This window comes from Anomaloglossus baeobatrachus, chromosome 4, assembly GCF_048569485.1.
Source record: "Anomaloglossus baeobatrachus isolate aAnoBae1 chromosome 4, aAnoBae1.hap1, whole genome shotgun sequence".
Classification (NCBI taxonomy): Eukaryota; Metazoa; Chordata; class Amphibia; order Anura; family Aromobatidae; genus Anomaloglossus; species Anomaloglossus baeobatrachus.
The window spans coordinates 213,586,432-213,609,810 of record NC_134356.1 but is presented as its reverse complement, the minus strand read 5'-3'; the positions used below and the strand labels follow the sequence as shown (position 1 = coordinate 213,609,810).

The 23,379-nt window shown below is 44.3% G+C and overlaps 1 protein-coding gene across 1 annotated transcript; it reads left to right on the top strand.

Annotated features, from left to right (window-relative positions):
• Nucleotides 1–206: 206 nt before the first annotated feature.
• Nucleotides 207–22,933, top strand: LOC142302365 (uncharacterized). Its single transcript, XM_075343422.1, has 6 exons — nucleotides 207–265; nucleotides 327–358; nucleotides 808–896; nucleotides 1,905–1,962; nucleotides 21,423–21,573; nucleotides 21,703–22,933. The coding sequence occupies exons 1-6, from the start codon at nucleotides 207–209 to the stop codon at nucleotides 22,880–22,882; spliced, it is 1,569 nt and encodes a 522-aa protein (XP_075199537.1). The 3' UTR covers nucleotides 22,883–22,933.
• The last annotated feature ends 446 nt before the right edge of the window (nucleotides 22,934–23,379 follow it).

The following is a 23,379-nucleotide window of genomic DNA, read 5'->3' as shown; positions in this document are numbered from 1 at the left end:
ACATTGCAGAAATACATTACTAGAACCAACATCAGTACAGAGATACATTAGCAGAACCACCATAAGAATAGAAATATATCACCAGAACCACCATCAGTACAGAAATACATTACCAGAGCCACCATCAATACATGAATACATTACCAGAACCACCATCAGTACAGGAATACATAACCAGAAGCACCACTAAAAAATACATAATCAAAATGAACATCAGTATAGAAATGCAGTACCAGTACCACCATCAGTACAAGTATACATCAAAGTAAGTCAGGAAATTGTAAGTACTAATTAAAACTGTTATCTACTGTAAATTATTTTTAAAGGAAGAATAAAATCACAGAAGATAAAATTACCCGTAAGCAACTGGCAAAAAAACAAAGATGTCTAATGCACAGTGAAGGATATGCACACAATAAATACTGTCACCTATATTAGTGAAAGATTATCTAAACAAAAATTGACAGTGGTCAGCCAATCATAGATCATCTATATACATCAAAGACCCACCTAATAAGTATGTAAAAATTACCATCTGCAACACCATTAGTGACTGTTATGGGAAATAGTTTAAAGAAAGTGGAACCATCTGACCCATCTGTCAAATCCAAAGGAAGGGGGCCTTGTACATTGATCAATACTGCAGAGACTTGTCTACCTTTCAGAGTGAAGCTTGGAGATTTCCCTATTGAGCATTACACAATTTTTAAAGGCCCTAGTCACCCCAAGACTCTTGCCCTGACAACCCTGTGCAGACTATATTCTACAATCACCCTGAGTGCCTCTTAATCCATTTCTTCTATTCAGGATCATCAGGGGATAGCAAAGCTCTTATCCACCTAAATAAGACCTGTGATACCAGCATCCCAGTGGTGGACCTAGCATTCAGTACACTGGTAATGAAATAGCAAACAACAAAAATTAAGTGTGGTATTGGTTTATGCTCTAAGTACAAATTATGATCAACTTCTAACCGTATGGCCTCCCTTTTAAACTTTCAACTTTATTCCTCTCTCCAATACTAACTTGTGATTTTCTCATTTATCTCCTATTGTTGGTTAATACCCCCACTATTTAATTCATGCACTCCAAAATTCATTTTTTTTTTATCAGGCATACACTATGACATCTATATATTAGGTTACACAATCAAGAGTTTTCTTAGAGGGGCTGTTCAGTTTGTATAATCACTTCCCCTATGATGGATCTTTCCATACAGAGCTGATTGTTTGGGAAATACCTTATTTTATACTTTGGTGAATATTATGAAAGCTGATATCTGATTGTAATAAGCTAAAAGATTACATTTTTATCCAATAAGCGACCATGCATTTCGTTTTGAAATCTTTTGGTAAAAATTCGACATATATTGTGTGTTAGCATATTGCGAATAATGAATACATGAACTCCGCTACTGCTATAAACATTAATAATGTAACAACAATTTTTGATCAAAAAGTTCAAAAGCCATTCGTCCAAGTTTACTTAAATATGGATGGTCCTAATCACGCATTTCCTACCTCCCCATGTGCCAAGCCAAGCCTCTTCTGAAGGAAGGGATACAAGGCATAGCTTGTAATTACAACCTTGTTTAGAAAAGATGGCTGGATAAGGCCTCGTGCACACGTTGAGTATTTGGTGAGGTTTTTACCTCAGTATTAGTAAGCCCAAACTAAACTGGAACAATGAGAGGAGAGTATAATAGAAACACGGGCACCACTTCTGTATTTATTACCAACCCCTGGTTTTGGCCACAAATACTGAGGTAAAAGGTCACCAAATACTCAACGTGTTCATGTGGCCTTAGGATGTTGAGGGGGTCAAATGCTCAATAAAATAATTTAAAACAATTAAACATTTCAAGATTTCTTTTTTAATTTATGTTTAATGATCAAACTTTATAGACTCCTTTATCCAAACTGCAAAATTTTCTAGCAAGAGGCAGCTTGGAGTACAAGGATAGTACTTGCCCAAGGGCGTCTAACAACTTGGGGACCTTAGTGACTTCAGTTATTCATCAATTTTCCCTACAGACATGGCAAAGGTTATCATGACTTACATTGCATCATTTTGATAGCTTATCATAGAAGGTTATCTCACTTAAGAGGATTAAGATAACCTGATATTGTACAAGCTAATATCTAATGGCAAATTTGGTGTAAAATGTCCCTATTTTGTGATATGCTATTCCAGTGCTTTGTTATCCAAGTCAAGGTAACCTTTATTCTATCTGTAGATTAGTTTTTTACATCTAGCTGTTAAAATATCTACTGAAAAACAACCCATTTTCCATTGGGGCAAAGTAGACAGCTACTACTTTTAATGCCCACAGAGGCAGGGTAATTATTTATGTAGGTAGTGTATTGTATGTATTAGTCATGTCTGGATTCCCCAGATCTCAGAACATCCAACATCCATTTGGACAGGCCTGCCTGTGTCATAGACCCTCTACATAAACCTGCAATAACATATTTTTTTGGGGGGTGGATATGATGCTGATGTGTGTGTTTTATAGGTCTAACCCCCACTCCCTTTGTAACAAAATAACAATCACTTATATCTACCACCCTTTCACACACTCCGAGCACTCCATCCGTATCAGCTCCTCTTGCTTACCCTCTCAAATGTACAGCTCTTGTAAAACAGGTAAACAGATGTAGCATGACAGAGAATACACTCAGTAATAACAATGGAAAAACATGTAGATTTATTAACTATTTACAGTTTCAACGATCAAAATGCAATTTTGAAAAAAATGACAGCTCACTGTTTACCAATTAACCCCTTAATGACCGCGGACCGTACTGGTACATCCTATGTCTTATAGGTGTAATCACCTGCAGCTGCTGCGGGCAGCCGGCGATGATTGCTACTCATGTCAGCTGACTTGAACAGCTGACGTGTGCTTTGCAGGCACGGGTGCATTCATGATCCTCCTGCGCCTGCTAACCCCTTAAATTTCGCTGTCAACATGTGACAGCATAATTTAAATGCCCGCCGCCGTAAATGTTCACTCACCCAGCTTCATCGGCGGCGCTGTGATGTGATCACTTTGAGCTGATGCTTTTCATGGTAGCACAGGGTCATGTGATGACTCCTGTAGCTAGCATGACTCACTTCCTGTAACACTCGGCAAAGCGTTGGCTGTTACAGAAGATGAGCATTTCTCCTGCTCTAAGCTGTGCAGCTATGATCAGGAGAAATCAACAAGCGATCAGACGGCTGAACCTTAAAGTCCCCTAGGGGGACAAGTAAAATAAAAAAAAAGTAAAATAAAAAAAGTTTCAAATATTAAAAAAAATAAAAAACCTAAAATGTCAAATCACCCCCCTTTCACCCTATTGAAAATTATAGTTCTTCTCTTTAAGTTCCATTCCAAGTTTTGTCATCTAAATACTGAAGAAACATTGATGAAACACTAATGCAAAATGCTGATTGTCATGTAAAACTGTTGAAGGATCCTCCCCCCTCCTCTTTGTCATCAGCCACAGATCGTCATGACAATAATCTGATCGGCCTTAAAGTTTAGGTATTTATGGCTTTGGGTGATGGTACAGCCACAGCAAAGGGATACAGAGAAAGACATCCCTTTGTTCTATTGGAGGGAAAAACTTCCAAACCAGTTTTTAAGCGCTACGTTAATGCTAGAAAAATGAAAAGCATATTGCCAGAATCCCTGTGTCGGGCAGAACCCAGCGCACCGTTTCGCTTGACAGAGAGATCGCCGGAATCACGACAAATTAGTATTGGCCAGTAAAATCGTACTAGAGGCGTTGTGTTTGGTATCAATGTAAATCTAAAATTGAGATATAAAATATGACGCTAATATCTTTCACCTGTGTGACCCAGGAGCAAAGATATGAAAAACCCTAGAATTATGGAACTTTGTGAACATCGCAGCACAGCCCACAAGAGACCATAAAATGATGTCACAGAGAAAGGGGGGTCACCTAGGGCATAAGAGACAGCTCCTGTCTCAGTCAGTATTTGGAAGGCATCTGTAAGAGGTGATGCTGGCCATTCTTCTACCATCTTCTTCCTTTGGAGACCTCCCACTCCCTAAGTAGACGCCACTTCTATGGCACAAGCTTAGTAAGTTTCACGTTTTATACCTTTTAATTTTAATGTAACTGTCTATACTGTATTTGTATTGTTCCCTTTTGTAAATTCTTGTATATTTTTTAAGCACTGCCTATTTTCGGATTAAATATATAAAAATTTAATAGTTTCTTTCCTCATGCTTTATATACGAATCCAATAAACCCGAAGGGCCTTATACTATCTGAAACGGGTCCCCAGCTATCCCGAAAAGCTGGGTGGTGGCAGCGTAATTATTATTGCATAGAATTATTGGAGTGCTACCATTAAGGGTACAAAGGTATATATATATTCCATTAGCGGGAATCGGATATATATACATTTACCCTTGCTGTGAGACCTCCAATATATGGCATTATTAGCTCAGCAGCCTCATCTTATGCATTGTCCTGCAGTACCAAAAGTGGCCTGCAGACAAAGGGGGCGCTAGAGAGTAGTCGTGTTTGTGAAAAATCAGTGAACAGCTGCGGATTTCTGAGTGACTTCCCCGGCTGTTCATGACACTGATGTGTGAAAGAGGCCTTAAACTGTACAGATCGATTCACTCCCATCACACAACACAAGAGACGCTCTCACAAGTTACTTAACCATCTGCCCACTCTCTCTATTCTCCTTCTCCTAGTTACAGGAGATGTCTTCCCTAACCGAGGCCCTTCTCATTATAGTAAGTGTAACTTTACACTAAAGGCTGCTTTACACGCTGCGACATCGCTAAAGTGATGTTGTTGGGGTCATGCAATTCGTGACGCACATCCGGCCGCTTTAGCGATGTCGTTGCGTGTGACACCTACGTGAGATGGAAAATCATCGCAAACATGTGCAAAATCGCTAATCATTGACATGCTCCCCTATTCCCAATTATCGTTGCTGCTGCAGGTACAATGTTGTTCGTCGTTCCTGCGGCAGCACACATCGCTATGTGTGACACCGCAGGAACAAGGAACCTCACCCTATCTGCGGCCGCGGGAAATGAGGAAGGAAGGAGGTGGGCAGGATGTTCGTCCCACTCATCTCCACCCCTCTGCTTCGATTGGGTGGCCGCTTAGTGACGTTGCTGTGATGCTGAATGAACCGCCCCCTTAGAAATAGGCGGTTCGCCGGTCACAGTGACGTCACTAGGCAGGTAAGTAGTGTGATGGGTCCGCGCAATTTTGTGCGCCATGTGCAGCGATTTACCCGTGATGCACAAATGATAAGGGCGGGTACGCATGCTAGTGATCTCGCTAGCGAGATCGCAGCGTGTAAAGCAGCCTTTAAAAACCACGTGAATCTCCTTAATATTCTTTGCATGCCTTCTGTCTCCTTTAACTGTTCCCTATGGACCTCACTGTCAGGGTGTAAAAAACTCTCCTACATCCATGACTTTTTCCTTTGAAATTCCCCTAACCTTTCTATATCTTACTGATACCTGGATCCAGCAGTTGGACACTACCACCACTGCTGCTCTCTCGTATTGTGGCCTACATTTTCCCCATTTTTACTGCCAGACCTGGTCACAGACCACTTGGAGGTGTTAGTCTGTTCCTTTCAACAAAATGTGCTTTTCAGGTCATCCCCCTAGTACTAACACTTTTTCCCCTCTTTATTTCACTGTCAGACAATTCCTGCCCTTTTTCCTACAAGTGGCAGTTGTAAGTAGCCCGCTGGGCCACACCCATCATTTCCTTGATCATTGTGCCACCTAGCTTCCACATTTTTGATCCTGTGACATTCTCACTCTCATAAAGAGGATTTAAACCAGGGGTGGGATTCAAATTTTTAACAACAGGTTCTCTGTAAACCCCGTCCATTTGAAAACCACACCCATTCTGTGACCACACCCACTTTGTTAGCCACACCCATTTTCACACACTTTCCTCAACCAAAAATACAAGTAATTTAAAGTATCATCTCTTTCCCCTTCTTCCCCTCCTCTACCGTCACTTTCCTGTCCAGCAGCAGTTGTTCCAGTCACTGTCAGTCATATTGTATTAAACGGTTTTTCTACAATTTTTAAAAATTATTACTAAAAATTATTGCTAAATTGGAACGGACGACCTTCCCCATACAGATCTCATCCCATGTGGTCTCTCCCCCCCTTCAGATCCCATCCCATGTGGTCTCTCCCCCCCTGCAGATCCCATCCCATTATGGCCTCTTTCCCCTGCAGATCCCATCCCATTATGGCCTCTTTCCCCTGCAGATCCCATCCCATTATGGCCCCTTTTCCCCTGCAGATCCCATCCCATTATGGCCCCTTTTCCTCTGCAGATCCCATCCCATTATGGCCCCTTTCTCCCTGCAGATCCCATCCCATTATGGCCCTTTTCTCCCTGCAGATCCCATCCCATTATGGCCCCTTTCTCCCTGCAGATACCATCCTATTATGGCCCCTTTCTCCCCTGCAGTTCCCATCCCATTATGGCCTCTTTCCCCTGCAGATCCCATCCTATTATGGCCCCTTTTTCCCCTGCAGATTCCATCCTATTATGGCCCCTTTCGCCCTGCAGATCCCATCCTATTATGGCCCCTTTCTCCCCTGCAGATTCCATCCTATTATGGCCCCTTTTTCCCCTACAGATCCCATCCTATTATGGCCCCTTTCTCCCTGCAGATCCCATCCTATTATGGCCCCTTTTTCCCCTGCAGATCCCATCCTATTATGGCCCCTTTTTCCCCTGCAGATCCCATCCTATTATGGCCCTTATCTCCCTGCAGATCCCATCCTATTATGGCCTCCTCTCCCCATATAGCCACATATAGTAACAGTTCCCATCTTATGCGGCCCCTCTCCCTACAGCTTAGGCTCACTGAGCGGCTTATCTGATCCAAGCAGCACCAGCCTCTCCTGTGTCTCCCGTCCTCCTCCGCGGCTCTCTGTAGTCATAGTGACGCTGACGCTGACAGACAGCAGGAGGAGGAGCTCCCTCCTCACACTGCCGTGACCTGTGTCTGCAGCGTCAGCACGTCACTGTACGCCGGGTCAGGGAGCCGAGGCTGCACTGAACCAGGAAGTGCGGCACGGAGGTATGCAGATTAATTTGTGCTAGAGTCTTAAAGAGACACTAACACAAATGAATACAGCAGGGAACCGGATCTCCAGAGCTGTTTCTTGCCGGTTCTGGGAACCCGCTGCTATTTTAACAACCGGTTCTCCAGAACCGGACAGAGCCGGCTGAATCCCACCCCTGATTTAAACCACTTGATGATCTCCTCTGCCCATCTGCAACTCATTTTTTACTATAACTTTCTTTTTGTGCCTTTTATAACTTTCTAACTCTCCTACACATAAACATGGGACTACGCTGGACTTGCTGTTCTCCCAGCTCTGCTCAGTGCATGATTTATTAACTCTTTTCTCCCTCTCTCCTACCAGATATGTCTTTCATTCTCTGTCAAGAAATGTCACCTCACTCAGTACACTCCCATTTATCACACTTATAATAATAAACATGGCATTAATATCCATAAACTAATATAGAATTTTCAGTCATCATTGACCTTAATCTCCTCCTTTTCAAGTTGTAACTGTGCTCTGAAACATTATCAAGAAACACTGCCAAGTGCCCTGGATAATGCTGCACCTCCTACACATAGAATAATTCAGCCCAGATGGCAGCAATACCGGCACACGCTGCAAACACGTCTTCTACTGTGGTGCTCCAGGTGTGCCAAACGTCTGTGGAGAAATTCACATTGGCCAAAAATTTCATTCATTATAAGTTTATGCCTAAAAACATATAATGCTTCCCTTCACCTCTCCAAAAAAGCTTACTTCACCACCCTTATCACCTCAATATCCAACAATCGTAAATAACTTTTGACATTTTTTATTCCCTCTTCAGTCCAAGAGTACAGGAACTAACCACACACCTCAGCGCAGATGATCTGGCCAGTAATTTCAAAGTAAAATTTGACCATATCCAACAGGAAATTTTCTCATAAACCCCTAATATCATGCAGTCTTTTCCCTCTCACACTTCATCTAGCTAATTTTCTTTCTTTGCACCGGCCACGAAAGAAGTAACCAGGTTCCTCACATCTTCTTATATTACTACCTGCATCACTTTTCCTATTCCCTCTTATCTCATTCATTCCCTGACCAGTCACCTAACCTAATATTTAACCTCACTCTCTCATCTAGTATCTTTTCCTCATCCTTCAAACACTTCAAATACACCCATTACTTAAAAAAAACCTCATCCAGAACTGCACTGCTAACTACAGACTTGTCTCTTATTTACCGTTCATTCTCTCCTCTTTCCCTTACTGTCGTGGTTTCTCAGGGATCAGTCCTAGCTCCTCTCATCTTCTCTCCATATACTGCCCTTATTAGACAAACCAGTAGTAGATTTGATTTTCAGTACCATGTATATGCTGATGACCAGGGCCGTATTTGGGGTTTTTGCTGCCCTAGGCACTGTCAGTGGTGGTTCCCCCTTCTGATCAGTCAGATTAAGGGTATGTGCACACAGCATTTTGTTTTCAGACAGATCCGCGCTGTAACCCGCCCAAAAAACCCAAACTCTAAATATTAAAGAAATGAACTCATACACTACAGTGTAAAAAAGACTTGCTGTCCATATGTTCAGTCTTTGAAGTTTTTTTAAGCGCGTCAGGTTTCCTCAGACATGAAGCGGCTGACAGTGACCGGTCCATTATATGGGCGGCTTCTGCTTGGATGCCGCTTACTAGTTCATTTAAACAATAAGTAAAATCCAGTAGCTAAAAGATGTTGGAAAAAACAACCAAGAAGCAACAGCAAAAAACAAAAAAAAAAATTGCTACAGGATAAAATGATGACTGTCCTGAAGTCCTGAAGCGTATTCTGTCAGAATAATTTAATAGAGAACTACAAGAGGTGTGTACATTCCATGATAGAGCCCAGAGCCTTCATATAGTAGTTAAGACCTCCATACACATTAAGCTAAAGTTGTCTAAACCCGCCAATATCGACGGGTTCTGCTGACAGTCCAATATGTATAGGGGCTCTCAATTCTGATTGTCGGGGGGAATAAGGATCCAGCATGTCCGATTACGGAGTGTAGTTCCTATTATCCTCTAAATGATAAGCTGCTGCCGGAGATGTCCAGCAGCAGCTCTAATAAAGAACACAGAAACACTTGGCAGAATGAGTGCTTCTATATACGGGAGAGCCGAGCAAGATAGCTATAGGCTAAAAGATCAGACTATACTGTATGGGAGCTTTAGTCTATTACTTATTTGGCTGACAGACATGCAGATAGCTGTATTTTTAGTCCAGCACACTGACCCTATGTTTTAGGATCAAGACTGATAAGGTAAAGATTACTACAGCCACATGACTATCACCAGAACCACCATCAGTACAGTAATACATAACTAAAACCACACTAAATACAAGAATACATAACCAAAACTACAGTTAGTACAGTAAGACAACAACAGAATTAGTGTCAATACAGTAATACATCACCAAAACCACCCTAAATACAATAATACATCACCAAACCCACCCTAAAGACAATAATACATCACCAAAACCACCATCAGTACATGAATACATTGCCAATTTCGTACAGCAATCAAGTGCAGTGTCAGGTTAGACCCATATACCTATATGTATTGCATTAACGTACAACTCCTAGTATGTCCATAACAATGGTAAGGAGATGCTGGTAGTTGTTACCAGCCATTATTAGACTGTGGACCATATAAGAAACACAATACTGATTAGTCCCAGGCAGTAGACTTAACTTTTGGAGGAGATCTTATATGTTTAGGTCCATTAATTCTGAGGAGATTAGTAGGGCAGAGGTGGGCATCAGTAGGGAGAAGGGGCATCATGGGGTGGGACTTGAGACCCCCACCAATTGCTCAAAAGACCTCTTAAGTGCACAGCTCAGGAGACAGGACTATGAAATATGGTTCTCAGAAACACTCGGGGCAACGGTAGTCGGACCCCCAGCGATTGGAAAGTTATTCCCCATCCCAAGGATAGGGGATACGTTTCCAATGTGAGAAAACCCCTTCAAAGCAGCATTAACACTGCAGCCAAAGATGGGAAACTGATTTATCTAAACAGTGTCCATCACCCGATGCACGAGCAAAACTTTCATTTGTCAGGTGAGATGATTTTTAAGCTGACTGAAAGGGAATCTGTCACCCCAAAATGACACCTAGACTGCAGAAATATTTATATGGGGGACATGATCTGTGGAGAAATAATCCCACCCATATAGTTCAGCTTAAAAGGAACTGGTCACGACCTTTAATATTAAACTGCTCCATTGTCTTGTTAGTCATAAAATGTGCATCACTTACATTGCGTCCCTAACAAGACATTGGGGGCAGTTGAAAAAATTGAAAAAGGGTGTAACAGGTTCCCTTTAATATTCACTGAAAAAGCCACATTTATTTGATATGAAAATGAGGACATTTCTGCGCGGCCTAAGCCTGGGTGCACCGATACCACCTAATATAGGAAAATAATAGCCAGGCCTTTGTCCTGATTAATAGTGATCCATTGGTGAGAGTGAGCACCGTAACACCAGATCTCCTGACTGCACCGCACTCCTACACTGCGGCACACTCCAACCGTCAGTACGGGTGTGCACACAACACCGGAGGAGCACAGCGGCACACTCCAAGCGTCAGTGCGGGTGTGCACACAAGAGAGGAGGAGCACAACGGCACACTCCAAGCATCAGTGCGGGTGTGCACACAACACAGGAGGAGCACATTGGTACACTCCAAGCGTCAGTGTGAGTGTGCACACAACACAGGAGGAGCACAGCGGCACACTCCAAGCGTCAGTGCGGGTGTGCACACAACACAGGAGGAGCACAGCAGCACACTCCAAGTGTCAGTGCGGGTGTGCACACAACACAGGAGGAGTACAGTGAGGAGGGGGAGACGGCGCTGTGATGTGCTGTCTGCTCACTTCAACAACCTTCCTACTAGAGTTGAGCGCGGTTCGCGGTTCGAGGTTCTCCAGTTCGCGGCTCGAGTGATTTTGGGGGCTGTTCTAGATCGAACTAGAACTCGAGCTTTTTGCTAAAGCTCGATAGTTCTAGATACGTTCGAGAACGGTTCTAGCAGAAAAAAGCAGGGCTTTTTACAGCTACAGTGTGCAGGAGCCATCGCTGGCAGCCTGCCAGAAGCTGGTAACCAAGATAAACATCGGGTATCAAAGCAAAGCGCTTTGGTTAGTAACCCGATGTTTATCCTAGTTACATGCAGGAAGCCCACACTTCCCCGCTCAGCTCACTCCGCCCCCTCCTGCACGTGGCATGTACACACACACTCACACACACACTCACACACACACACACACACACACGTCCCCAACCATGCAGTCCACGACACTGACGTCCTCCTGGCACTCTGCACACATGGTCCCGCTCGGCTTACCTGCGGTGATGAAGTCCCGACCTCAGCGCTGTCACTGTCCTCCATGGCTGCCGCTTGTCTCATCACCTTCTCTCACTTCCGACCCGAGACTGACTAGCGGTGACGTCACGGGCCTCTCGCGATACTTGGCTGTGAAGGCGGCGGTCATTGAACTCAGTGACAGGTGCTGTCAGCAGTGCAGGAGATCAGCGCAGGTAATGTACCTCACTGACAGCAGCACTTGTCATGCCCTGCAGTGACCTGGGCTGACCCATTGATGTTAGCTCAGGTCAGTGCACTGCTCTCCCAGCCAATGGGGAACATCCTGCTCTTCATTGACTGGGACAGTGTGGATCGTCATGGCAACCCCTTGGATTACATCAGACCTGGATTTGTTTTTCTTTCTAATAAATTGGTTAAAAAGGGAATGTATTGGGGAGTGTTTTTTCAAATAAAAATGTGTTTGTCGTCTATTTTTTTTTATTACTGACTGGGTTGGTGATGTCGGGTATCTGATAGACGCCTAACCTCACCAACCCCAGGACTTGGTGCCAGGTGACATTACACATCTGGTATTAACCCCATATATTACCCCATTTGCCACCGCACCAGGGCACGTGATGAGCTGGGGCGAAGCACCAGGATTGGCGCATCAAATGGATGCGCCACTTCTGGGGCGGCTGCGGCCTGCTATTTTTAGGCTGGGGAGAGTCCAATAACCATGGACCTCCCTAGTCTGAGAATATCAGACCCCAGCTGTCTGCTTTACCTTGGCTGGTGATCCAATTTTGGGGGGACCCCTACGTGTTTTTTTTTTTTTTAATTATTTATTTAATTTAAAATAACAGCGTGTGGTGCCCTCAGTTTTGGATTACCAGCCAAGGTGAGGCTGCCAGCTGTGGTCTGCAGGCTGCAGCCGTCTGCTTTACCCTAGCTGGCTACAAAAATAGGGGGAACCCTACGTCATTTTTTTTTTTCATTTTTTGGCTAAATACAAAGCTTAGCACCCCTTAGTGCCACATGAAAGGCACCAAAGGGTGCAAAATTACAAAATGCAGGAGAGTGGGACATTATTTGTCTTTCTGCCATTATAATGACAGAAAAGACTGATATGAAGTGTACAAGCACTGTAAAATCACCAGAGCGCTCTACGCTGTGAAAAGCAGTAGAAAATGGCACTGGAGTGAACATGTGACCGCCTCATGTAGGATGAAGCTATGGATCCTGGGTAAATTTATGTATTTTCCCTCCTTCAGTTTTTTTGCAGTACACAAAAAAAACGGAAGGCACACGGATGACAAACAGATGACATACGGACCGTCTACGGAACGGAAACGGATGCCACACGGATGCACCCGTGAAAAAAAACGGACTGTTTTTTGCAGACCACAAAAATGGATCGGTCGTGTGAATGTAGCCTTATTCTGATCTGCCGTTTATAAACAGCAGGCAGAAATAAGTGAATAATGCCCCCCAGCGTCAGAAAATCTCCGGGGTTTCAGGGCTAGCTGAGACCCTGGAGATCATGATTCAGGACAGTTTTCCGGTCCCCGCTCACGTGATCACAGGTATAGACCGTATACCGATGATCACGTTACAGTAAATGACAGTGTCGGTAAAAAATTATTTATCTCCCATCTGGCATGAACAAACATGATAAATCTCCTCCCCAGTCCCCTCCGGTCCCCCGGTGTCGCCAAAGTGCCCCCCCTGATGCCCTCCCAGAAATCCAAGATGGCCGCGCGCACAGCAGTGCGCCGGCCGCATTCACCCTACTCCTCTGATTTCTGTCGCATGTGCCATGACACATGCGACAGAAAACTCCTCCCCAGGCCCTGCCAGATCACCCCCTATAACCCCACCGGTGTTCCCCGGTGTCCCACGGTACCTGTGCAGCGTTGATCCCCCCACGGCCCTCTCCTTCACAATAGACGCTGCCGCATGCACAGAGCGGCTGTCAGCTCAGCTTCCTGTGTTCAGACACAGTGAGTGGTGGTTATGCATCAGTAAGCTAAATGGGCGGCACGGTGGCTCAGTGGTTAGCACTGCAGTCTTGCAGCGCTGAGGTCCTGGGTTCAATTCTCACCAAGGGCACCATCTGCAAGGAGTTTGTATGTTCTCCCCGTGTTTGCGTGGTTTTCCTCCGGGTACTCCGGTTTCCTCCCACACTCCAAACACATACAGTGCTATGGAATTAATAATGCTATATAAATGAATAAATTATTATTATTACTGCAATGCCCTGCTGATGAGGTGAGGAACATAATTGATCCGGAGAGCTATATACTACATTTCCAAATGGAGGGATTTGCTTTTATAGTTTCCCTGCTGAACAACTACCAAACATGAGAGTCCGTTATACGCCACATGTAAACACATCTAAATAGCAAGCTCTGTTGTTAAGTATTCATTCAGCTGGATAACTGGACTTAAAGGGGTATTCCATCTCCAAGATCCTATCCCCAATATATAGTAGGTGGAATAGCAATAATATCAGCAAATACCAATATTTGGAAATGTAGAATAGTTCTCCTGATTAGGCATGCCCTTACCTCATGAGCAGGGCATTGCAGCTTTGGTAGCAACCATTACGACATGGACTCTGCTGCTGTGGACCCGGGGAGAGTGAGTGCAGATTCATTGCACCCACACTCCTCACATGAAGGGTCTGCACTCCTAGAAAATGGGGCATACGTTCCCTGAGTGTCTCCCCCCCCTATTCTAGACGGTCCAGAGTCGTCGTGGGACCCCTTTATTTTTTTTCTTACAATAAATTAGTGAAAGAGGAAATGTTTTGGGGACTGTTTTTTCAAATAAATTTCTTTTGTCGATTTTTTTTTGTTAGTACTGACAGTTTATGATGTTGGGTATCTAATAGACGCCATGACATCACAAACTGCTGGGCTTGATCTCAGGTGACTTTACAGCTAGTATCAACCCGATTTATTACCCCGTTTGCCACTGCACCAGGGCACGGGATGAGCTGGGGTGAAGCGCCAGGATTGGCGCATCTAGTGGATGCGCCACGTCTGGGGTGCCTGCGGCCTGCTATTTTTAGGCTGTGAAGGCCCAATAACTATGGGCCTTCCCACCCTGAGAATACCAGACCACAGCTGTCCGCTTTATTTACCTTGGCTGGTGATCCAATCTGGGGGGGACCCTACTTTTTTTGTGTAATTATTAATATTTATAAAATAATTATAAAAAAAGAGCCTGGGGGGACCTCCACATTGGATCCCCAACCATGGTAAAGCTGCCAGCTGTGGTTTTCAGGCTACAGCCGTCTGCTTTACCCTAGCTGGCTATCAAAAATGGGGGGACCCAACGTCATTTTTTTTTAACTATTTTTTAAATAGAAAAAATAATGGGCTTCCCTGTATTTTGATTGCCAACCAAGGTAATGGCAGGCAAATGGGGGTGGCAACCCAAAGCTGTCTGCTTTATCTGCGCTGAGAATCAAAAATACCGTGGAGCGCTACGTCATTTTTTTTAAAGATTTATTTTTACAGCACTGTGATGTCCAGCAATCAAAATACAGGGAAGCCCATTTTGTTTTTAGTTATTTAAATAAATAATTTAAAAAAATATATATGGGCTCCCGCTGCATTTTTTGTATTGCTAGCTAAGGGTAATCCAAGCAGCTACTGGCTGCTAACCCCCACTGCTTGGTGTTACCTTCACTGGCAATGGAAAATCCAGGGAAGTATTTTTTATTTTTTTGCCAAAAAACTACAAAAAAAGGACGTGAGCTTCACCATATTTTTGTATGCTAGCCAGGTATAGCAGGCAGGTGCTGGAAGAGTTGGATACAGCGCCAGAAGATGGCGCTTCTATGAAAGTGCCATTTTCTGAGGCGGCTGCAGACTGCAATTCGCAGCAGTGGGGCCCAGAATGCTCAGGCCAACCTGTGCTGCGGATTCCAATCCCCAGCTGCCTAGTTGTACCTGTCTGGACACAAAAATGGGGCGAAGCCTACGTCATTTGTTTTCTAATTATTTCATGAAATTCATGAAATAATAAAAAAAGGGCTTCCCTTTATTTTTGGTTCCCAGCCGGGTACAAATAGGCAACTGGGGGTTGGGGGCAGCCATACCTGCCTGCTGTACCTGGCTAGCATACAAAAATATGGCGAAGCCCACATAATTTTTTCAGGGGGCAAAAAACTTCTGCATACAGTCCTGGATGGAGTATGCTGAGCCTTGTAGTTCTGCAGCTGCTGTCTGTCTGTATGGAGAAGAGCAGACAGCAGCTGCAGAACTAAAAGGCTCAGCATACTCCATCCAGGACTGTATGCAGAAGTTTTTTGCCCACCAAAAAAATGACGTGGGCTTCGCCATATTTTTGTATGCTAGCCAGGTACAGCAGGCAGCCACGGGCTGCCTCCAACCCCCAGTTGCCTATTTGTACCCGGCTGGGAACCAAAAATATAGGGAAGCCCGTTTTTTTTAATTATTTCACTTATTTGATGAAATAATTAAAAAACAAATGACGTGGGCTTCGCCCCATTTTTGTGTCCAGCCAGGTACAACTAGGCAGCTGGGGATTGGAATCCCCAGCACAGGTTAGCCCGAGGTTTCTGGGCGCCTCTGCTGCGAATTGCAGTCCGCAGCCGCCCCAGAAAATGGCGCTCTCATAGAAGCGCCATCATCTGGCACGGTATCCAACTCTTCCAACAGCCCTGGAGCCGGGTGGCTTGTTGGGTAATCATGAGTTAATACTGGCTTTGTTTTACTAGCCAGTATTAAGCCAGAGATTCTTAATGTCAGGCACGTTTGACCCGGCCATTAAGAATCTCCAATAAAGGGTTAAAAAAAACACCACACAGAGAAAAAATACTTTAATAGAAATAAATACACAGACACATTATAGACTCCATCTTTATTACCCCCTGTCAGCCCTCCACGATCCATGGTCTTCTGTCTTTCTCGTTCAACAAATGCAGCTCTGCTCCATCACTGCTGCATGGGGGAAGACGCTGCTTCCCGTGCAGCCTTCACTCCGTGAAGGCTGCACGGGAAGCAGCGTGCAGCCTTCACTCCGTGAGAGATCAGTGCTGCTGGCTGCTGGCGGTGACAGACGCGTTACCATAGCAACAGGGCTCCGATCATGTGATTCCCGGAGCCGCGGTTAGCGGTGACGTCACCGCTAACTGCATTGCTATGGCAACGGTGATCTCCGTTAATGACCGGCTGTGTCAGCTGGTCCCTAACGGAACGGGGAGTCGACCGTGTGCTAGAGCATGTCACCGGTACACGGTGATGCACAAATGTGCACCGTGTACCGGAGAGTGCAATGACAGGTCCTACATGATGCGTCGGAGTCATGTGACCAGTCTGTGGCCAATGAGATAATAGCCACGTGACTGGTCACATGGCTATTTTGACGTCACGATAGGTCCTGTATCACTGCTGGCAGTGCTGGTTACCGGGAGGATTCAGCGATCATCGGATGGAATAGCGGCAGGAGACAGAGTGCAGGAGGGATCGCGGGGACCGGTAAGTGTTATGGCAATGTTTATTAACTGTATGTGTACATTTATAATGCGTTTTTATGTGTTCGTGATTGCCTCCCATTATATCCTATTGGTTTGAGTTCGGTTCGTTGAACGTTCGCCGAACTGAACTCGAACGAGACCTCCGTTCGACGAACCGAACTCGAGCCGAACCACGGCCAGTTCGCTCATCTCTACTTTTTACTCATTGAATATGCAGTCAAATACAAGCAGCAACCAGGTGACAGAACGTACCTGCAGTCACATTGCATGCGCACCCACGCGGACACTGCAGTCACATTGCATGCGCACCCACGCGGATACTGCAGTCACATTGCATGCGCACCCACGCGGACATTGCAGTCACATTGCGTGCACCCACGCGAATACTGCAGTCACATTCCGTGCACCCACACTGACACTGCAGTCACATTGCGTGCGCAACCACACTGACACTGCAGTCACATTGTGTGCGCATCCACACTGACACTGAGTGCTACTATGCTCCTCCAGTGTCAGGACACGTGCAGAAATGCTAAGTGATTTTAGACAGCACTGACTCACCTAAGGACGAGGGACTGTCTTTAATATGCAAATAGGACGGTGCTCATCTGCACCAAGACATCGGCCGTTCCAGGGGGGACAGAACAGTCTGCATATATATAATAAAATATTAAGTTCAAACTGTATATGTCAGAGCGACGTCCCCTGTATAAATGTGTATCCAGATTAATTGCCATTTTGGGAGTAAAAGTAAAATGTCATCGTTCTTAGCAACACATTGTCCTGCGTCTCCCAAGACTCCCCTCTTGTTTGGTCTGCTGCAGCACATACTGCAATGGTGCCCGTATAGGGAATCTGTCACCAGGTTTTTGCTCCCCCATCTGAGAGCAGCATAATGTAGAGACAGAGCCCCTGATTCCAGCGATGTGTCACTTACTGAGCTGTTTGCTGTCATTTTCTCTGCTGCAGATCTCGCAGCTATACAGAGCTCATGAATAGGCTGGACTACCTGCCCATGCCAAGTAGTCCTCTAATGATAACTACTGTTGATTAAACAGTGATTTTATCAAAACTACACTAAGCAGCCGAGTAAGTGACAACACTGGAATCAGGATCTCTGCCCCTACATTATGCTGCTCTCAAATTAGGTGGCAAAAACCTGGTGACAGACTCATAATTCTCCTCACTAAAGAGTAACCACCCTAAGTAAGCCCAAGGCTGTGCCCAAGAATAAATAATTGCCCATCACTGAGCTTACTTCACAAAAAATGACCTCACACCATCTCACTTATAGCATACAGCCTCCACATTCTCTCCTATAACATTTCCACTACACTGCCCTGCCCCCTCAAATGAAAACCCCCACTGTCCTCCCCACTGAATTATACCCTCCACACCTGCCTCACTTATGAACTATAACCTCCACTGTCCCCACCTCTCCTTGCAGCCCCCACTTCACTGTCCCCTTCATGATGTCCGCACTCTATAATGAACCTTCTTCTTCGCATTCTGTATACCAAACCCTCACAGGCTCCTAACTGAGCGCTCCCCATGCTGCCCCTTCTCCATATGAAGCCCCCCCCCATGGTTCCCTTTCCATACCGAGCACCCCCCATGCTTCCCCATTCTCCATACCATGCCTCCTATTCTCCAGACTGAAACTCCCATTCTCTATACTGTCCACCACCCTCATTTTCCCTCCCCCCCTCATTTTCACATCCTGCTCCATCCCCAATGCAGGGGCACCCCTATCCTGCTCCATCCTCCATGTTGCGCCCCCACATCATGCTTCATCCCCCCCATTCTCCATGTTGCGCCCCTACATCATGCTTCATCCGCCCCATCCTCCATGTTGCGCCCCCACATTATGCTTCATCCCCCCATCCTCCATGTTGCGCCCCCACATTATGCTTAATCCCACCCATCCTCCATGTTGCGCCCCCTCATCATGCTTCATCCTCCCCATCCTCCATGTTGCGCCCCCACATCATGCTTCATCCCCCCATCCTCCATGTTCCGCCCCCACATCATGCTTCATCCCCCCATCCTCCATGTTCCGCCCCCACATCATACTTCATCCCCACCATCCTCCATGTTGCACCCCCACATCATGCTTCATCCCCCCCATCCTCCATGTTGCGCCCCCACATCATGCTTCATCCCCCCATCCTCCATGTTCCGCCCCCACATCATGCTTCATCCCCACCATCCTCCATGTTGCACCCCCACATCATGCTTCATCCCCCCCATCCTCCATGTTGCACCCCCACATCATGCTTTATCCTCCCCATCCTCCATGTTGCGCCCCCACATCATGCTTCATCCCCCCCATCTTCCATGTTGCGCCCCCACATCATGCTTCATCCCCCCCATACTCCATGTTGCGCCCCCACTTCATGCTTCATCCCCCCCATCCTCCATGTTGCGCCCCCACATCATGCTGCATCCCCCTCATCCTCCATGTTGTGCGCGCCCGCCCCCCCCCCCCCGAGTTGCTTGTTCGGCGCTGTCTTCAGCTGTAAAGCGCTTACCTGCTCTAGGCTGCATCTCCGGTCCTCTGTGGTGGCTCCATCTCCCGTTCTCGGCGGCGGGACCTCCCATCTTCCTCTGCGGCGGCTCCATCTCCCGTTCTCCGCGGTGGTGGTGGTGGCGGCGGCGGCAGGATCTCACATCTTCCTCGGCAGCGGCTCCATCTCCTGTCCTCCTCTGCGCGGCGCTGCCTCACGCTGCTGTGACCTCTGCACAGTGAGCGCACGGCAGCACGTCGGGGCGGGGAGCTGATTGCAGCTCCTCTGATCCCGGAAGTGCCGGCGCGCTCACAGTTTCATTTATAGTTGCGTGTTATAGACGCGACTATAAATGACTGCGGCGCCCCCTGCCTCCTCCAAAAAGACGCCGGATTTAATAAAGAGTTTGGAGGAGGGAGGAAGATTTTAAAAAAAAAAATTTTTGATCTGGGCGCCGTCCCCTGGAGGGCGCCGCCCCAGGCATGTGCCCTCAAGTGCCTAATGGCAAATACGGCCCTGCTGATGACAACCAATTATAGCTGTTTCATGACATCACTCTTGCATTACTAGAAAATACCACTGATTGTCTCTCAGCTGTCTCTAACATCATGCCCTCCCTATATCTAAGGCTAGCGGCACACATCCGTGCCTCCGGTACGTGTTTGGCATTTTTTACACGTACCGGAGACACGTGCTTATGTTGACACAGTCATTTTAATCTAAATAGCCTCACGTCAGTGTTTTGGCACGGAGCGTGTGTCCGTTCCGTGCCTACGTTTGACCGTGCCGAAAAAGCGCTGACATGTCCGTTTTCCACCGGCATAACGTCCTCACGGATCCATTAAATCCTATGGGTCCGTGTTGACACGTACGTGATACGGATGGCCTCCGTATGCTATCCGTGTGGTCCGTGTCCGTGTTTTAATTTTGAAGATTGTTACTATTTCAAATACTTTCAGGTGGCGTAGCTAACATATTTGTTTTGCACAAAACTTACTTGGCATTTGCAGAAGGAGTGTGCAAGCAAGCAGTTGGATTTCTGTGTATTGAAAGACCTATTTTGAGCACAATTTCTGCTTCAAAATATAATAATGGCTCCACGGGTGGACACGGAGAAATTGATAACAGCTGTCGAGACTCACCCACCATTATGGGATACACGTGTTGATGGTTACCATGACAGACTGACAGTTGACCGCCATTGGCTTCAAGTTGCTGAGGAAGTGTACCCCAATAATGCATGGGATAGATGTTCGCCTTCAAAGTGTGCTAAATATGGTAAGTTTTTATATTATTTTAATAATTTTTTTTTTTAAGTTTTGTTTTGTTGTAATTATTTTAAGCTGTGAATGTTTTGTTATTGTAATGTTGTTTTTACTTAAAATTAACTTTATGAAGAATTGTTATATGTATTAATGTATTTATTCAGTTAATGTTAAATTTTAGAAAAGTTTACCTAACATTTCCAAAGTTCAATAATTCAAAGTAAACTTTAATTTGTATTCTGATTATTAATTCTTCATGAAGTTAATTATTTTACAGATAAAACTGTCATGTGATTTTCAATTCCATGTGTTGTGATTCAATATTTTTTTAAAAACATTTTCTATTTTTTTTTTATATTTTTTCTTTAAATTTGTTAAATAACATTTCTATATCATGTCATAAAATACTAAAATAATATTTCTCTTTTTTTAAAATTAATTATATTGCAAATAAAACAAGAAAAAGCTTTTTAAGATCTATATCACAATTACTTCAAAGTTTATTTCTGAGAAATATTATTTTGTTATGTGTGAATATAGCAAAATGTTTTTAAGTGAACAATATATTAAACTTTAAATTGTCCTCTAATGTATTTGGCCACCTTTTTTTTTTAAAATTGTATATAACATTTAACAAACATTATTGTCATTAATGTGTGCACAATAATGCTGAATGTTGCAAGTGACATATTTTGTTATATTCAACAGTTGACTTGGTCAAAAGACGTTGGCGTTCAGCACGTGATCAGTACCGAAGGGAGTACAACCCTATACCATCCTCATCCAGCCAAGGCCGCAAACGCAGATATGTTTATTATGAACAAATAAGCTTCCTAGCACCCATCTTAGAAGTAACACAGTAAGTATTTTTTTAAAAATATTTATTTGCTTCAAAAAAATAATTTGTAATATTAATCACTTTTTTTTCAGAAGATATTTTTAAAAATATAAATGTTAAGATTGTAATATGTTATCTATTTGATTATAGAACGGAGGATAATCTCGACGAATCTGATGAACAACCAACAGCTGGTCCCTCTGCTACAGCCACCTCAGCATCAGAACAAGAACCTGGCAGAGAAGACAGTGAAAATCAAGAGACCCAACAAGATGCAGCAGCAGCAACTGATTCACATGAGGGTGGGACAGAGAGTGCACAAACCAACACCCAAGGCTCATCCACACAACAAACAACAACACCAGCAACACAATCAACACAAACAAATGTACTTCCACGTTTTGCACCACAACCTCTCCGTGCAAGAAGAATCCGCAGACCTGAGGAAATGAGATCCTTACCGGAAATAATTGACACACGCATTATTCACATAATGAACACTTTAATTCCAGAAACAGATGCCGAGCGTTTTTGTCGGTCTTTATCGACTAGCTTAACCAAAATTCCATCCGATAGGCAGGAACGTGTACGAGCTGCTATGCTTACCCTACTGTCAGCTAGTCAGGCAGAACAGGAACCAGTGAGAGTGTATGAGGCCATAGAAAATTGGCGCACCATTATGCAACAACATACAGTCACAAACACAACAGACAATCCAAATACCATTGCAACACAAACAACAATGGCAACAGTAGTTGTCACTAATCCAGTATTACAACAATCTGGTCAACCTTCTATTGCTTCAAGTACGGTATTCCCAACACCAATTAGGCAAGGGTATGTTGCAACCAATACTGGCGCCTTAAGCACTGTACAAAGTGCTACCTCACAGCAACCCATAAACTATATTAATTTACAACCCACTCCAAGTACTAGTTACTTTACTCAACCCACAAATATTGGTGGTTTACCTAACATGTTTCCTGGTTCAACATACCCACAATCATTCATGATGCCTCATTATCCAATCTCAACTATGTTACCTACACCACACTTACAAACATCAGTCAACTATCCTCAAGGTCAACAACATACACACACACAATACCCACTTACACATGTAGACCCACAGGTGTACTCAACATCAGGCAATGTGTTGGGACAAACCAGCATGCAACAGACTGTTCCACACACTACTGTAGTTAGTAATAGGAATGTTGTTCAGCAAACAACTGCTTCCATTCCTGAAAATACTATTTCTGAGGCCACCCAAAACAACATACTCAGCAACACTCAGGTTACTTCCCTAGAAGATCTTGTTGACTTATGATACACATTTTTGGTAATCTTTACATTCAACAAACAATGAATGTGACCAAAAAAAAAAAGATTGCCAAAAATGTTTAAAATAAGAGTCTTAAAAAAACAAAGGCATGTGTGATTATATTTGGTGCCGGATGACATATATGTTTTATGCCATGGATATGTTTTTTTTTATATGAACACAATTGTACCCAAATAATTTGATGGGTAGATGAGTTCATATCTTCTCAAAAACAAGTTTCAAATTATTATGTCTATGTCAATGTCCAACATGATACAAACATAATTGGTTGTCAATTTACCAACATTGCAAACAATGTTGAAATTTTGACAAGTTTATTATTTTAAGTAAAGTGTCTTAAAATTTTGTAAAGAAAATAATTTAAATTTTTACCTTTGTAAAGGTTAAGAGAAGATGAGCACGATTTTCATTTGTTATTGTGAAAATAACAATAAACCATCATTACTTTATGTAATAATAGGCATATTAGTAATAAAAAAATA

Coding starts and splice junctions, on each gene's coding strand:
- LOC142302365 (XM_075343422.1), top strand. CDS start 207: ATGAACATCAGTATAGAAATGCAGTACCAGTACCACCATCAGTACAAG. Junction 266..326: donor CAGTACAAGTATACATCAAA/GTAAGTCAGGAA, acceptor TTATTTTTAAAG/GAAGAATAAAATCACAGAAG. Junction 21,574..21,702: donor CCCATCTTAGAAGTAACACA/GTAAGTATTTTT, acceptor ATTTGATTATAG/AACGGAGGATAATCTCGACG.